A 17,280-nucleotide genomic window follows, 5' to 3' on the forward strand; every position below is an offset into this window, starting at 1 on the left:
CAACCTGATGTACCCTAGGGCAGGGGCTTACATCATCTCTGTAAAGCAATCAACTTATTGCCAGTTTGGAGAGGTAATCAGAGCACATGGTGAGAGAGGAGGGATGGCTGAGGGGGCGAGAGAGAAAACAGCAAAGAATGTGCAGAGAGAGACGGGACCACTTGGAATGAGGAAACAAACTGTGCATGCTGAGCAGACAGGCCCGCACCTCACTTTACATTACATTACATCCAATAAAGAGGACTGTGATGACAAGGAACACTGGTGTTGGCAATATATAAACAAACCATTTATAGTGATCACCAGTCATTCTGTAATGTTTTTTCATATTGTTATAGACATGAATTTACTTAAAATCATTTACTGGAGTACATTCAATTATCAATTATTCAAACCTCGGTATTTTCCACCAAACTATCATGCCCATGTTGCGGCTTGTGGTAAGTTGACAGCCCCCACCCCCACCCCTCCTCCTCCTTTGCCTGCCCCATACACCACCCTGTAATTTCCCTGCGGGCTGGTCCAGGCCTTGTCCCCGTCCCCAGTGGCCAGTGCCACCTCAGCCCTGTCCTGCCAGCGGCGTTGTGGCTGCTCCTGTCTCCAGCATAGTAATTAAAATGGTTATTTTTGTTTGGGCCAACAAGCGGGATTTTTCTGAGAGCAGGGCGGAAGTATTGCAAGAGAAGCCGCACTGAGTAAATGATGTCTTTTTAAGTAGTAAAGTCTGTGCTTTTTCTGTGGGTGAATAGAAAGGGCAGTCCAGGTAGAGTTTGGGTTTCACCTCCTGTGTGACACTGTGGTAGACAAGCCCTGCTTACTCATTAGTACCATCTCCATTGTCTTTAATGTCCTGTTTACAACCAAAACAACCAGATCAGCACTAAATCCAATCAGAGTCTGTGCAGGGCCCTTCACGGCGGACCAGCAGACACAGGCCTTGTAATCTCTGGACACTGTCCAAGTGAAAAGCAAACCAAGATTGTCCAAACAAAACCACATAGAAAACGAGCAAAAACAGCAGCTCAAATACACAGCCTTTGTTACACTGGCTGCACACAGGGATCACTCCAACCTCTGCTTCACCAAATTTACTAAGGCTTCATAAATACAGCTTTGACACACTTTCTTTATGTGTCACTGTGCGCGCACAAACATGGGAGGCATCCATGTAAAAGACACTGTCACTTAAGCTTGGCTCACTATGCTATCTTTAGCAGCTGTGCTAAACAGTTAACGCCACTCCACCACCCCTTCCCATCGCCCTGACCAGACTACCCCAACTTCAAATAAGACAGCCTGCTCTGGTCATGGCTGCCCACTGGCACCTCCCTCCACGACCACAAGGTCACACGTTTAATTACACAGAAAGTGGTAATCTCAGCGGACAGATGGTTAGCAGGCCGCCTCTCAATTACTTTATGCCCAATTGAATCATTTCTGATGTTATTTGCTTAATTCTAACCACAAACAGTGGATTTGTACTCAAAATGGGGCGAGGGCAGGTTTTAAAAGGTCATGGACACTGAGTCTTGTCTGTTGTAACTGTTCCGATCAAAAGGGCGTGAAGAACACGAGCACATGACTGCTAACATTTGGACGGTGGACGACCGGGAGGTTTAATGCGGCAGTGATCAGTGCCAGTAAAAACAACACCCTCATTTTTCTCCAAACTGGTACAGAACATTGGCTCTATGTGGGAACAGCCAGCTCCCGGCAGCCCAGTGGAGGAAACCACATGACATGGCCAATTTAAAACCTGAAGAAAGTGTCTGTCTCCCAAAGAAAGACTTCTCCTGGTTGTTTGCCGCAGTAAAGGAACTAGTTTGTCAGTGAGTAGCATCCTAGCTGGCTTGACTTCTTTTGCTTGAATGGCAAGTGTAAGTTCTCATCTCAGCATCCGCCCTCGCCCATGCCTCATTTTTCCTGCCAGTGGCTTCTGTGAACAATTAGAGGTCGACTTTCCCGGCGTTCTAGACCACAGAATCTCAATCTCTGGCCAGAAAATTCTGACAGTAAAGCTAAATGTCCAAGAGTGTCTGTGCTCTTTATGCTCAAAGATGACTTCTGCGACTTACTCACTGCTGGCAGGTTTGACCAAATGTTTCACATGATAGCAAAACCAAATGACACTAAATTAACTGCTGTCTATTGTCATTATCATCAAGAAAAATGATTTTTGTGGGACATTTCTTGGACCAAAAGGTGGTTCCTCCCAAAATATGCTTTGGCTTGACTATATAATCCCTGAGGTGATTGGTTGATGAGGACATTCAGTTCCATTCCCCTATGGCTATTTAAGTGTCATATTACACTCCAGCGCTCTGTTATTGTTGGGAAGCCCTATATATGCTATTTGTTTAAATCCATAACTTGATTCAGCTTGTTGGACATCAAAACAACCTCCTCCATAAAGTACATGACAGTTGTAGCCGGCAACATTTGTCCTACTGGTGACTGTAATTAGACTGGCAGATCTCCACTAACTGGGAACAGTTGCGTGGAGAGGCACGTCCACTGGTGTAAAATGATCCGGGAGCATATAGAAAACTTCCACACGTTTTTCTCTTTCTGTCAGAGAAAGGAATTCCTCTGGCCTATAGACAGCAGTTGTTCTCCCACGAGGCTGAAGACTGCATCTGGGAAGGAGAAGTGAACGGGGAGAACTGGAGATGATGACTGCATAGTATATTGACAGAGCTGGAGATGTTCAAATTGGAACGATTGAAAAGCATCCCTAGGCAACAAAAGAGACAGACTTGGCTTTGAGGCCTCGCAGAAATATCTCCAGAACATCGCTATCTAGAAAATAGGGAGGTTTCCTGTCCCATTACTGCTGTGCTAGTGCAAGTGGGGAGGACCGCTGCACTGTGTCCTTCAGCGCTGGGAGGTACCATCAGGCTGACATGAGCATAGACGTTTATATTAATAGGAATGTACACTTTCACACAATAATTAGAAGTACTACATAAAACTGCTGAAAAAGTAGAGTTCCAAATACTTGTGAAGTTTTGACCTAATTCTGGGAAGATGTCACTTGAAAAACCTGTTGATAAATTTCCCACTCCTTTAAACCACCATGTCGCAGAGCACTTGTGATACTAGCCCACTGATCTTCATGGGCTAATGTGCAACTTTTTCCTCATTCATAAGATATAACATTTTGTTTTAAATTGTCAATCACTATGGCAAGGGTCCCAAATTTATATCATTCTGAAACCCATGGATAACCCCAAATAAACCTTGTATTTCAGTCACACATTTACAAGATAATCAATAATTGTGAATTTCAACCATAATTCAATTAAATGAGAAACTGTTCCATATGGTTAGTAGTAAGTCAGAGTACAGATTTCTTTGAATAGTCTTGTATGCATAACATGTACCAGCCCTTATCCATAGTACTGCCTCGAGTCCTTTCTTTCCGCTCAGCAGCAGGGAACCTAAGCCGGGCCTGTCTCCCTAAGGCCCACACTTGACCATGGGCCCCGTGGTCTTACTCTCCCCACCCAGCTGCCGCTCCAACAGGCATGATCCGCAGCGCCGGCACCTGTCACTGACAAGCCTCGGCATTCACACCGACTTTGGTTTCCTGAGGCCTGCTCCCTGCCAGTCAGGTGACAAATACTAACACACACTTAGTGCACAAACACACACGCACACCAGCGGGCCAGATCGAGTCAACCAAGAGGCTCTTAAGAATGATCCCAGCCACTTGAACAAGCCGGCATCATACGGTAGTGAGAGAGCGAAGTCTGATAGCAGCTCTGATTCAGGCTCTGGCTTAGAACTTCCCTCTCCTCCGCTCACCCACCCGACCATGCGCTAACCACTGTTTTTGCATACCGCCGCGCTTGTGTAACTGTTGAGTGGTTTTGCTCCAACGAGACAAAGGCGGTGTAACAGACTAAGCAAAGAGGCAAGCCATCTAACGTCAAAGCTAAAGAGTTGATAAACACAATACAAGACACACACACACAGACACTTGCAGCGTTGAGTAACAGTTGTGCGTTTTATGATAACAGAAGGAGAGAAAATAGGGTGAAATTGCCAGTTGCCGAGACAAACATGCTGGGTGTCAAATGCTAAGACTTCTCCATGAGGACTGTCGCTGTCCTGAGCAGACATGGTGCTCAAAGTAAACATCGCCATCCACAATGTAATTTTAACTTAGCTAAAAGTTCTCTGAGTTCAGCCAGAGTAACAAGTCAGGCTGGGTCAACACATGAATAAGCCTTGTGTAGTACTATGGACCAAATGAATAACTCAGATTCACTGATAAATGGCATATAAATAGAGCTTTGAGCTATTGCAAAATGTGCTTGTTTATCATACGACCTAAAAGTAATTTAAGTTTGACCAGTTTAGAGAACATGATACTGAAAAGTAGACCAATGATGCTATGCAAATTATCAAGCAAGTTATAACAACTTTGCTTAGCTTTGATGAATGTGTAAAACTCTTTTTAACGTTCTTGACATTATTGTATTTTCCTTTGGCCAGATATTTCATATCACTATGTTTTGAACCTATATCATTTCCCATTTTATCACCATTCATGTAAAGCTAATTTCTTCTTCAGAGAGTTCCCACTTCATGGTGACTGGTTAAAACCACCTGTCAATCAAAGCATCATAGAAGTTAACCAACCAGTGTGTTTGAGCAGACAACTGGATTAAACAGAGAATTACCTATTATTACAATATGACAACTTCACCAAAATCAGGAATCAGATCACAATTTCATTTTTATAACCATATGGCCCACCCCTCGCATGAACACATTTCTAAGACTTGTTTATTGTGGCCACAACTGCTACAAGTTATATAAAAAATCTTTCTTTAACTTGGGGGAAGTGTGGTGATGACAAACCTGAGTAGTTTTTAGGACAGTTGCAGTCATGGCGCCCAGCAGACCACAGCCATGTTTCCATAGCTCATTTGCACAGCCATCCCGCTCCCCCGAGCTCACTGCATCTTTTTGTCATTCCCCTGTCTAAGGTCCATTTGTTTTGCTCACTGGGATGGGTCAGGAGAGAGGCAAGGTCTGTACAAACTGCTCTACAAGCAAAGTGCGCCTTCACGGGCAAGCCAAAAAGACAAAACCAACACGCTCCCCCTCTGCCGCCTGACTAATGTGGCCTGACACTCGTACATCACCCGCAAATTGGCCAAATGAATTAACCACGGCCCCTGCTTAGCTTTACGGGCTTTAAATGGATTTTCTCCTCTCCAGGTCTGTCCAATAATTGCATTTATCCATCTTGTTGAAGCCAGGTTTACACACTCGCAAAGATCATGCCAATCCCCCGGATACATTTTCCGCTCCAGTGGCGGGAGCAGCAGAGATTTGTCATCGGATCATAACAGCTAATTCAAACAACAATTAACTTGACGCGGGCGTATGGTGATGCTGGAGATTCTTGACAGCCGGACAAACCAATGAGGTAGCCCCTATCTCCTCATCAGTCAGTCTAACACTTCTCACAGTGGGCTAAATTGGGCTTTGTAACAGTTTTTATCTATCTTCTGAGCCTGCAGGTTAAAGCAACAAACCGTCGCAGTTGGACCGTTGACTTTTTATTGTTCTGACAGAGAAAGAGCCGGGCGAGTCCGGGTGAAAGCATGGCTGTGAACTCCGGCATCAGCGGGGGTCATCTCCACACTTGTGAATGTTTGAACAGAAGTGCATTAGGCACCGGGGGGGCCCGAAGGACAATTCAGCTATGTAAACATGCAGAGACTTCCTTCCCTGCCTGCACTGAGATGGGCCACTGTTTAAACCGCACACACAGCATTCCAGTCTCCAGCTGCTGCATCCTCCGGCCATAAGAACAGGAGAGATACAGGAGTCAGGGGTTAGGGTCATCACACACTCAAAAGGCCTTTATGGACCATCCACAAGCGACACTGTCTACTAACCCATACATCACGTTTTTACTAGCAATCAAACTGAGCATGTGTAAAGGTTTATTATGTTCAAGCACTACAATTAAACACATTATCTAGTCACAAAAGGTTCTGTGCATCAAATGCAGAGGTGTTAAAAAGGGCATCTGGTCCAAAGCCCATACGGGGAACCATAAAAGAAACCACAAAGGGCAGAATTATCACTTTATACCCTTGTCTGGGTGATTACATTAGACTCATAGTCTATTTTAAAGGTCATTTTTAATTGTTTTAATTTTAGACAATATAATGGAAATTCTAATTTAACACATCTCCAAAACAACAACTGCCATATTTTACAATTTTTGATACATCCCTACCTCTTTAAGAAAATCCAACTAAACATTCTATATTGAATTTGTCTTTAGAAAAAAAGGCCTCTTCCTAAAATCTCAACTCCTCTCCACCTCCTCAAATGACAAGTCACTGCAGTTATCTTTATTGACATTTGAAATATGTAAAGTGTGGCGGGCCATAAAGATAAAGAGGGCAATAAAGGGGAGATTATAACATGTCCTGGTTCTAAAGGGCAGAGTGACGTGCATCACATGACGACACCCACGCTCAGCTTAACTTTCATAATGACCAGACACGTTTCAACCACCTTTGCCTGGACTAATCTGTGCTCACCAAAAAGTTGGAAATACTGAGCAAACAAAACAATCACAAACTATTCTTCATAATATTGATTTGAGACCATGTTCCTTCCATTTGCAATGTTTCACCAAATCCCAAACTGCACACTACAATAGAGTAAGCTCATTTTTTAGGGAACTAGATTGCATTGTTTCCCAACACAAGAGCACCATCCTGTTTCTCTACCAGTTCATTTGGATCAACTATGTGTCTCCGTGTCTGTCTGTCCCATTGGCCTGGATGGTGAAGGCCGCTCATTTCACCTCAGGACAGTTGTCCAAACAAGGCCCACCATTGGTTGTGACCCCTCGGGAAGGAAAAGCCAATTGACAATTCACTCAGAGCTGCGAGTCAATTTGTTCACTTTTGGAATTGACCCTGAACACGGCTGACACGAAGGCCCCTTACTAGAGCCGGGCTGCTGTGATGCCGTTAGTAACATGCCAAACAATGCACACGCATGTTTGTAGAGCACAAATCCAAAGCTTATTGCAAATGGAAAATGAAAACGAATTTTGAACACACTGCCATTATTAACACTCTATTCACCACTACCTGCACAATGGTGGACAATTGGATCGGCAGTGCCAGGCCATGTGGGGATGTGACAATCTGTCCACATGAAATGTTATCTAGCGCCGTACACACACTGACAGCTGTCTCTTAACAAGAAGCGCATTATGATTGTGAGTAAATAGGTTTCTAACAGCTGGTTAAAGAGCTAACATGGGAATTTACTTAATCTGTTTTGGCACTGGAATTGGTTCATCAACAGAAAAAAACAAGGACTCAAATCTGACGCAGGGCTAAAGAAGGTTACATTTTATTAGCCTTGTGCATTTTTTAAGTAATCTCGCCAACATTTCTAAATCCGATCTTAAGCCGCAGATTAGTAGATGAATTTGTTTCTGCCTCCCTTCACCTTTCACGGGCAGTTATGATTCCAGCACCTTTAAGACAAACAGGCAGACCATCACCTCATTATCGCTAAGGCTTCCTCTACGCGCCCGCTCCTCGTGGCTTATCCGGCTACAATTAAAAGTTTAATTAGCAGATCAAAAATACGCAGGCTGGAGTTTTATTGCCGTAAACTCTAGGCATTATGTGTTTAGTGCATACAAAGTGTTCACATTGGACCCCATTTCTCCAAAGATTATCTACGTCTCCCTTGACTACATAAAGATAGGATAAGAAAACAGGACTGCCGAAAAACCACATAATATACTGGACGTGTTGGCGGTAATGCAATTCAAGTATAATAACAATGGAAAATGCTGGATGTATGCTAAAATTGAGCTATATTGTCATGGCTGATGTTGCATTGTTGCGTTAGCTAAAATTAGCATTTACGTAGCATATAGTAAGAATGAGGACTTTTTCACTACCATAAAAAGGCATACCCAGGTGTTCACCGCAAACTAGCATGACTACTCATTATTTCCCCCAACATGATCACCGAGTGCTGTGATGGCAGTGAGCTATGGGGGGAAAAAAGAAAAAGATACACTCTTGCACTCCATATCAGTTGTTTAGAGGGGGTTTCTTAACAAAAAGCATGTCAGCGCTAGTGAACTTTGACCCTTCCCTAACGCGCTCTGCAATCCAAACAGACCCGGGATTCCTTCCTCTAGCGTCACTCGCACCCTAAGCATTTAAGGGCACATATTTCTGATGACGACCAGTGTGGGAGGCACGGCTGGGAACGTGACCACAGTATATAGGTTGAACATGGAGGGAGGGGGAGAACCACCACACGCAAGAAACTTTCTCCCAATTTTTTTTTTCTTACAGGAAGATAAATGTGAAGCCTTGGGGCACTATTGTTTGGACATCTAACCAGGAACTGTCGCTGCTCTCATTGCCCTGGCATTAACAGCAATTATGCGCTCTATTCAGACGGCTTTTGTGTGTCCGACCCTAGGCCCCCTCTCCGCTGGGCCCCCCCAACCCTTACCCCAGCCACTCCACGCACATTTCCCGCTTCTCTCTCTCCTTCTCTCTATCTCTCTATCTCCCCCCTCCCTCCCACATGACTACCGCTGAACTCTATTGGCCTACTGCAGCTCTCAGCTCCCATTATGAATGAACTTAGAAATATGCACATTCACACAAGGGGAAAAGAGGAAGTGTACATGCCACAAGTATTTCTGGTGATACCTCGGCAGGCCTATTAATGTTTCCTACTCGGCATGGGGGCTTTCACTTTTCGAAAATACAGTCATTTTGTAATTACGAGCTATTTTGAAGATAATTGGTTGATCAATTTTGAAGTTTGTAAATCTTAGTTCTTGTTTCTTATCTTTACAGAGGGTTCAAACGACCAACATTTCTCAAAACTATCTTTCAGTTTATTTTGCTGTTATTTTCCAGATCAAATGGAAGTCAAATGTATAACTATTTGATTTTCTACACAAAGACAAGTGACATAAGCTTTTTTTCTCCAAACATTTTGATGCAATCATTTCAGTTACATGTTTGAGCTTCCTCATAGCCCTGTAGCACAGCGAGCCTATATCTAACAGATGACAAAAGTTGCATTCCAGATGTACAGTGCTATCTTTGTGTGCACGCTCTATAGAAAAGCATGGGAGAAAAGAAGGAGCAGGGAGGGCGGGCGGTGGGAGATGGCGCTGGGGGGGTTACACTGAGGGTTGGGGGGCTGCGGCTGTGGTGAGGCGGGGGGCACCAGAGCACAGCTGCTAAACTAATGCCTTTTCCCCTTTTCTTCACGTGGAGGGAAAGAAGCAGAGAGTGGTGGTGGTTCACTGACAGACACAGGGAATGCATAAAATAAACTCCATGAGAATGCTGTCAAAATTAGCTTTCACGATAGCTGTTGTTGAATTAAAAACACTGACGAGATAATTAAAACAAGGTGTAGCTCCAGAGCAGAGCTGACTGCAGCAGCTACACCCATAGCTCCCTCCTCCACCAGGGAAAGACTATTCCCTTTGCACGAGTTAAAAATCTGATTAGAAACACACCCCCAAACTCTTTTTTTTCCCCCTGTGCTTCTGTGGTTCACGCAGAGTGACAGATCGACGGCTCATGTGTGCACGCTGCTCAGCCTGCCAACATCATCAGCATTAGACAATTAAGCCCCGCTCGCACAGAACAAAAAATATATCTCTTTTCGGTAAATATTTACGGCACAAATCTTTTCCATTCATTCGCCAGGCAGCAACAAAACCCTACTGTACTCTCTGGCCCTGTCTTCCCCTGTCTCCCCCACCACCCCTACATCTGCGATTCATTGACTTTACAATTTACCACATGTCGAGATGGGAGAGGTCGAGCCTCCATCTGAATCACGGCACAAATATGCGAGTGATTTATTGTTTTAAAAACCCAGGGCCGATTTAGAGCAACTCCACTTTTCCTGAGCATTACTCCTATTGGCAGACCATGAACAATTACAGTTCGGACTAATTAAGCTTGGAGAATGTGCTGTGTGCCGCTAATGTCTAGCAGGCCCCAATTTTAGTTTATGGTGCCAAACTCTGCCTTGCGGCCCCCTCCCTTCCCCTTGCTCGAACTTAACTCCTCAAATCCAAAGCAGATTGTACTTTTTATGACTGTTTATTGAGTAGAAGAAAAATAAGGACCATTTCTCTCCCTCCTCTGTGGCTATGAGAGAGAGAGAGGAAGAGATGCCGCACAAAAAGAGTAGTGGGAGGGAAATGGAGTGAGCGGGAGCCGTTTCCGCCATACTTTGTAAACAAAAGTGATTTGCAAGACAAAAGGAGTGCAACCTTCCGACTGGATTCAGAGTGCATTTTGCGGCTAGAGGCGCGGAATACGGCCGCGTTGTGCCATGAAACCCCCCGCGGACACCAATTAGGCCCCATTAACATGTAAAGCCAATTTGATAAGGTGTGGGCCCTGTCCCTTAAATCCGCATTACACTATCTTTCCTCTTGTCACAGCCAAAAATCCGTTTACAGCAGTCGAACCAGCGTAATCCTTATGATATATCATTGTTATGCTTAAGCTGCTGCCACAGTTAGCAGACAGTGTTAGTCCAGGCTGATAAGGCCGTGCACGTGAGCACAATGGAGGTGTGTTTATTGCAATAATCTGGGCAGAAAATCCTCTATTATTTCTTCCTGAAATAAAAATAATGACAAAGGAAGAAAAAGAAGTGTGCGCGAGGGTGGTTTATTTTTCTCCAAAAGGTGATCCCGGCGCATCACGACAACTCCACAAACAAAGGGAGAAGAGGGGAGAAGAGCTATTGTTTCAGGCACAAAGCCTTGTAGTGGAATCGCCACGGGTTCTGGGAGCATCTTTTTTCACTCCCAACACAGCGCTGAAAGCTCTGTGTTGCATTCTCATCCACCCCTCCTTCTTCCACTTACTTGTTCTTTTTTAAACTACTCGTAATTATACGTCGAAACTCAAAACCTCCGCCAAAAGTCTCGAGGCCTGGAGAATTATGGGGCCAGGGGTGGCGTCAAATATCTTAACATTCATAAGTCCGAGAGGTAGTAAATAAAGCTGGTGGATTTACGGCCCTGCACCTTCGCTCTCTCCCTCCTGTAGCCTCTGCAGACCTGCCGAGGTGTGCCGATAGCCCACAGCACTGGAGTTAACCTATCTCCTTCTGGCACAAGCCCTGCACTAGCACCCTTAGGAGACAAAAGGTAGATGAACATGGGAGAGACACAGCCAACCGGGTGCAGTGGTGAGGCCACTTCTCCTGATTCAACCTGCACCCAGAGATCCAGCGGCCTTTGTGTGCGGTTTAGGGAGGGGGCGTGAAGAAGCAGGGCCACAGCATCATGTCAAATAGCTAAATGATACTAAATTGTGAGCCTTCTTGGACGTAGGTGGAAGGAAACACAAATTCTTACTAGTTATGGCTCCCAGAGGTCAGGGGAATTATGGTAACAGCCACAAGAAGGAATTTTTAAATCCCTATGGTCATGCAAAAAAGGAAAAATATCAAGAGACAAAATACAAACAGCATAGGTGCATGGCAACCAATGACAAAAAGTGGAAGTAAATTATTCATTCATGAGCTCCAATTAAAACAAACATTAAACTAAATAAATAAATAATGGCGACACAGCTAAAATGATTTAAAGGCCTTTTGATTTGAAAATATGAAGCAGGTGGAGCAGCGGCAGGAAGGGAAAAGCAGTGAGAATCAAAGGCTTCCCGTGACAAAAGAGAGATGGTCTTGTTGCAAGAACAGTCATATTCGGAGCCTTACACGCGCCATGTTAGGGAGCAAGACAGCTAATCAATGTCCAGGTGAATTATTTATGCCGGCTTTAAGTCTAATACATTTATATTACAGGGACTGCTGACTTCAAAGCTAATGGCTGGACACAGTGGGCGCCGCAGACAGAGGGGGCCGAATCCTTTGCAGTAGGAAGACCACCGTGAAATGACACACTTCAGGTATAGCTTCAGAGATAATAAACCTGGCAAAGAATTGTACGAGCTTGGATATAATCTGTAAAATGTCATTAATAAAATATGAGTAAATAAAATACAGATATAATTTTCACTTTTGTAACTAAGTATTAATAATAAAGAAATACTGTCGAATAGGAGATAGTAGTGATAGCCACACAGACAACCGCAGCCACTGAAACAAGAAACTAGAGCTCACCTCATGTGTGTTTATGCCAGCACGAATGGGAATAATGAGTGACTAATTCCAGCAAGCAGTCGGTAGCGTTAACAAGCCTGGCTGACTTACAGGGAAAGAATGGTAAAATGTTTTCAAATGGGCATATGCCAGAAATGTTCAATCTATAAAACAACACATATAAAAAACATATAAAGACAATTGTGTAAGCAGCTGGGAATATGTGATTAAAAGTCTTGGGTGATCATGTTAAACTCAAAAGAAAGCATTATTTGTCAAATGTGATTTTTTTGAAGATGTGCATAAAATATATGTAACAAAAATCTGTTTCATTATTAGGCATTAGTAAAGTGGTGGGGGGCACAGAGGGGTCAGATTCCCTAACGCTTGCCTTTGCCTTAACCTTGTAAAATGAGATGACAGGTCCTAAAGTGCAGACTTGTAATTGCGAGCGTTTAAAATAGGGGGGCAAAAAAACACCCCGTGGTTTGAGAAAATTATGCCGCTTAAGGATTGCCATTGCCCAGTGGGACCGGTGAGGTGCTGAGCAAATGGGTAAGTGTGCATAATTATAGGATGGCTGATTGTAGCTAAATAAATAACATGAATTTATTTATAAACATGATTACCAAGGCACATGCGCTTTTTTTTTTTTCTTCTTTTAAGCCTTGACCACGGTATATGAAAAGGAAGAGCTCATGCAAACACATTGTCACGGCAGCATCATAAAAAATAAATATATTTTACAATAAATTTTAAAAACAAAATAAAAGCGGTTTTCAGTTTTGATTAAAACTACAAGAAATCCTCACATGCAAATTGTACATAATATCTAAGCACAATGTGGCACATGCTAATAATTGAGACTCATTAGCATATTGATTTTGTATGGATGCCATTTCTACACTGGTTTAAAGGGCTCACAAGCCAGTCTAAAGGTCTGCTTACATGCAGCTAGTGTTAGAAAAAAGAGCATTTTAGATGAGGCTGTGCAAACACAAGCCATTTGCATTATTCAGTGGCTTAAAATCATGCACCTGGAATATAGCAGCCATGTACAACAATATCATTAGACATAAAATAATAATAATAATAATAATAATAATAATAATAATAATAATAATAATAATAAAATAGTTTTATCATTTTTTTATATGATACAAGTTAGCTGCTGTATTCTCCTCCACTTTAGCGCACTGACTCGTTAGCATCGTTAGCCTGCTAGCTGCTGTCCCCGCCGTCATGCCGCTGTACTGTACACTTCACGGGGAGTTGGCAAAACTTAGCTCCTACATGTCTCTCCTCGCTGTCCGCTGGTCTTACGGTGACAGCCCCGTGTGCCCGCTTTACCCCGTGTTTCCCCAGCCCCTGTGTGCCTGCGTGTGCGTCTGCGGTGTTTGTGCAGAGACATAGGGAAAGAAATGAACTTACTGTGCGTGCTGTTGGAGAAAGTGATCCATTGGGAAGGTAGGGGCTTGTGAGATCGGGGATCATTATAAATGGATAGCCCGGGTACGGTGGGCTCTTGAACAGCCCTCCATCTTGCCTTTTCGCAGCTAACATGGCGGGGGAAAAGGAGAAAAACTTTTATAAAGTGGCCGTTTAAGTTTAATTCCTCTTTATTACATTTGCGTATTAGCGCGGAGTGTTGAGTACGCTCCAAGCACATTACACTGACAAGGAGTAAAAAAAACACATAGCATTCACTCACCCTCCTCTAAACTTTCTCTTGTTTTGTCTCTGAAAGTTTCAGATCTAGGCGGAGGCCGTCTTTCCGCCTTGAAATGCAATGAAAACACAGGGATTGCGTTAAAAAACAAGGGACGAGGGTGATAGTTAACTTTAATAATGTACAAAATGTAGGCCAGGAACTTCCAGCGCCGGGAGCCGAGTCGTAAAGGTCCAAACTTACCTCTGAATCCGACGAACTGTTTTGATTCGTTTCTGACTCGTTTACAAGAGACGACTTGACATCTGCTAAATCCCTTTCAGCCGACGAGTTCTCCGAAATTTTCTCTTCTTGTTCTCCCTCGTCTTTGAAAGAAATCATTTCATCGTTTGCGCCCAGGTCGTCCCCTCCACCGCCGTTGAGTTGCGGCATTTTGCCCAAGCGCTATTTTGTCTTCTGCAGGGGGCAAAACACAAAGTTTTAAACCCGCGACGATGGAGTAGAAAGTCCGTGTTGAAGTTTCGGCGCTTGTATCGGCGTTTTCCAAAGCTCTGGCTGCCTGGTAGAAAAGTCAAAAAGAAGGGAATGTTGGCAGAAAAGGGAAGCCGGAGAAGGAGGCGAGGCGCTCGGATTGAGTGAGTTGAAGTTGGTCGGAGTGGTTTTCAGTTCAAAGGCGGCGCTGATTGACAGATAGAGAGGGATGGAAATAGAGAGAGTCTGGATTCGGGATTATTGACAGGGAGAAACACACAAGAAACTAATGAGATTCAAACAGGGAGGGACTTGAAGTGACGTTTTCATAAATAGGAGGAAAAAACGAGGGGGGAGAGAGAGAGAGAAAGAGAGAGAGGAACAGAGAGAGAGAGAGAGCAGCGCGCGCGGAGAGGGAAGAGCCAGTGGTGCAAAGTGAGCAGGAAGGAGCCCGTTTGGAGCAGGACAGGGATCACGGGCAGAATATGCACCAAAAGCACACAGCCTCTGGGCGGGTTCAAGGTGAAAGAGGGGGCCACTTCCTCCGGCAATAACGCTGCCTATTTTCTATTTTTTACACTCCAAATCTTCATGTACTGCTGATTTTCAATGTCTTTTTTAACCATAAGGCCCATCATAACTACCACAACTCCTCCTCCCATCTTATTTTTATCCGTTTTTACCTGCTTTGTCACCCTCTTTTGATCTATTTTTCATTACATTAGATAATGCTTCCTCTGATCTATTTTTTGGATTGAGGTTGTTATTGCTTTTCAAGGGCTGGTTTGACAGGTGTGATGTCCTATGGGACCAACCTGAATTCTTCACTGGATGCACACCGGATATAACATTTATTTATTTTATTTTATGCATTTTTCTGCTTTAGGACTGCTGCAACCAGACTGGACGGAAAATTAAGATGAAGTGGATTTAAAACAGTGATTTAAAATACTGTTATTATTATTATCCATGGATAATACAGCCTTTTTATGCTACTAATTATAACAGATACACTCAAACGTGCTATTACAATTTGAATATTTTTATTTCACTTAGGCCTATATACATGCAAATAACATAGATATTAAATAGCAGTATAAACAGCACAGATAAACCAAAATTTAATAATGAAAAATATCTGTTTCCACAAAGGGAGAGAGTGTGTGTGTCTGTTAGAGCTGATTGGGTAACCTTATCTCCCCAAACCAGGAAATGCACTTTCTTATATAGCACATTTTTAAAGAAAGCAATTTGAACTTTTTTTTTTTTTTTTTTTTTAACTGTGTTGCAGATTACTACTGTCTCACCGTGTTCCTGAATCTGACATTTACACATTTTGACTCCCCCCTTCTCTTTTTTAAAGGCAAATCTGCATAAGATCAAAACCAATTGGTGTATTATTGTTAGACAAGTGTTAGCGTGCTATAAACAAATATTATGACAGTAATTTCTCTGTATGCGCCGAGGAGGCTTGTCAAAAATGCAGCGATTGGGGAATTATTATGCAGCCGTACTGTATCCTAGTGCTGTGGTTTTGTCTCCTATAGGAAACACATCACAATGTTAGGACGCTACACTGCTCCATTGATGAACATGGGGGGGGGGGGGGTGATGATAGGGATTTGAATTTCACAATAAAATGATATGGGGTTTTGCCATAAAGAAATAAAGATATGATTTGAAATAGTTATTAGCCCCATAAAGCAGAATTGCATTTCTATAGCAACCAAATATTTTTATTATTTATGACCTATTTATGACCTATCATCAAATTTGATAAATACTACCATAGCTATAATTGTGTTTTCATTAATGTGTAATGTAATGTTAATATACATTTACACAAAATAATATTCTATCAATAGAACAGGATCATATTTATTACACTGTTAATTACATATTTATTAATACTAAGAAAGTGTAGGTACATTTTGTCACAGTATTTTTAACAATACGTCATCATCATAAAAAATGGGCTATTAAATGTACCGTATATATTTTATTCATAGTTACAATACCTACGACTATAAAAGCAACATGGCAACATAAGGCCCTACTCTTATGTATTTACGAGTGCTGTTAATTAAATGATGTGTGTTTTTTTTTTTTCTATAACAAACACTAATGCGCTGAACTGACCCAATGATGATGAGGAGGGGGTGTGTCTTGTGTTTAGACGGTCAGCGTTTGGGAGAAGAGACATCCCGCTGCTCCGGACCCTCCATGACCAGACCACAGCAAAGACAGGAGCGAATCACACAAGTCAGCATCCTTCTCCCTCTCTCTTTCTTTCTCTCCTTCTCCCTCTCTCTTTCTCTCCTTCTCTCTCTCTTCCTCTGGACCGATCCACTGGTTATAGACCTGAGAGGAGGCTATGTGCTATTTCAGCGAGTAACCCACATAGAGAAAAGACTCCTGGTTGTATTAAGCGATTGGGAGGTTGCATAAATAAACACAACAAAGACCATTTAAAAAGTCTTTTATTTGATGGTAATGTTATATCATTAGCAGCAATGTATTGTGATCTGCAGACAGTAAAATGGTACAACAAGGCATTGTTTTTGATAAATGACACCTCATGGTTTAAAATGTGTTTTGACACGTTAAGATATTTCAGTTGTGCAATTATTTCCACAGCAAAACCTTAAACTGGAGGATTGCATTTTAAATATCACTATTTTGGCACTACATACATATATTGTTTATATTATTTTGCTGGTAAAATGCGTTGCTAAGAGATTTTGCAATGTATATGGTCCAAACTTTTCTTGAAGTGTTTTGCATTTTAACCTTTCTTAGCTTTGTCCAACTATTCTCAAAGCATCCTTTCTGAAGAACAATTGTTTCCTATTTGTAACAGTATACACAAAGGCTCCTTCATTATATGTGATTTTGTACTTGTAGACCTTGAGGAGAACACACAATAAGCCGCATATCTGTGACAAATAAAGTACAGGAAA

General features: G+C 42.7%; 1 protein-coding gene across 19 annotated transcripts in view; it reads right to left on the bottom strand.

The window, feature by feature from the left end:
- Nucleotides 1-14,675, bottom strand: part of tcf7l2 (transcription factor 7 like 2) — an 85,721-nt gene extending 71,046 nt beyond the window's left edge. For 8 of the 19 annotated variants that reach the window (XM_055229314.1, XM_055229313.1, XM_055229318.1 and 5 more), the window contains exons 1-3: nt 14,093-14,675; nt 13,892-13,958; nt 13,612-13,736 (exon numbers count right to left, since the gene is read on the bottom strand). In XM_055229314.1, the coding sequence (XP_055085289.1) occupies nt 13,612-13,736; nt 13,892-13,958; nt 14,093-14,281 (381 nt within the window). In that variant the 5' untranslated portion in view covers nt 14,282-14,675. The remainder of the gene's footprint in view (nt 1-13,611; nt 13,737-13,891; nt 13,959-14,092) is intronic. The other 11 variants (XM_055229321.1, XM_055229320.1, XM_055229317.1 and 8 more) reach the window with 2 other exon arrangements.
- Between the last annotated feature and the right edge of the window lie 2,605 nt (nt 14,676-17,280).

Source organism: Periophthalmus magnuspinnatus, chromosome 19, assembly GCF_009829125.3.
Source record: "Periophthalmus magnuspinnatus isolate fPerMag1 chromosome 19, fPerMag1.2.pri, whole genome shotgun sequence".
Classification (NCBI taxonomy): Eukaryota; Metazoa; Chordata; class Actinopteri; order Gobiiformes; family Gobiidae; genus Periophthalmus; species Periophthalmus magnuspinnatus.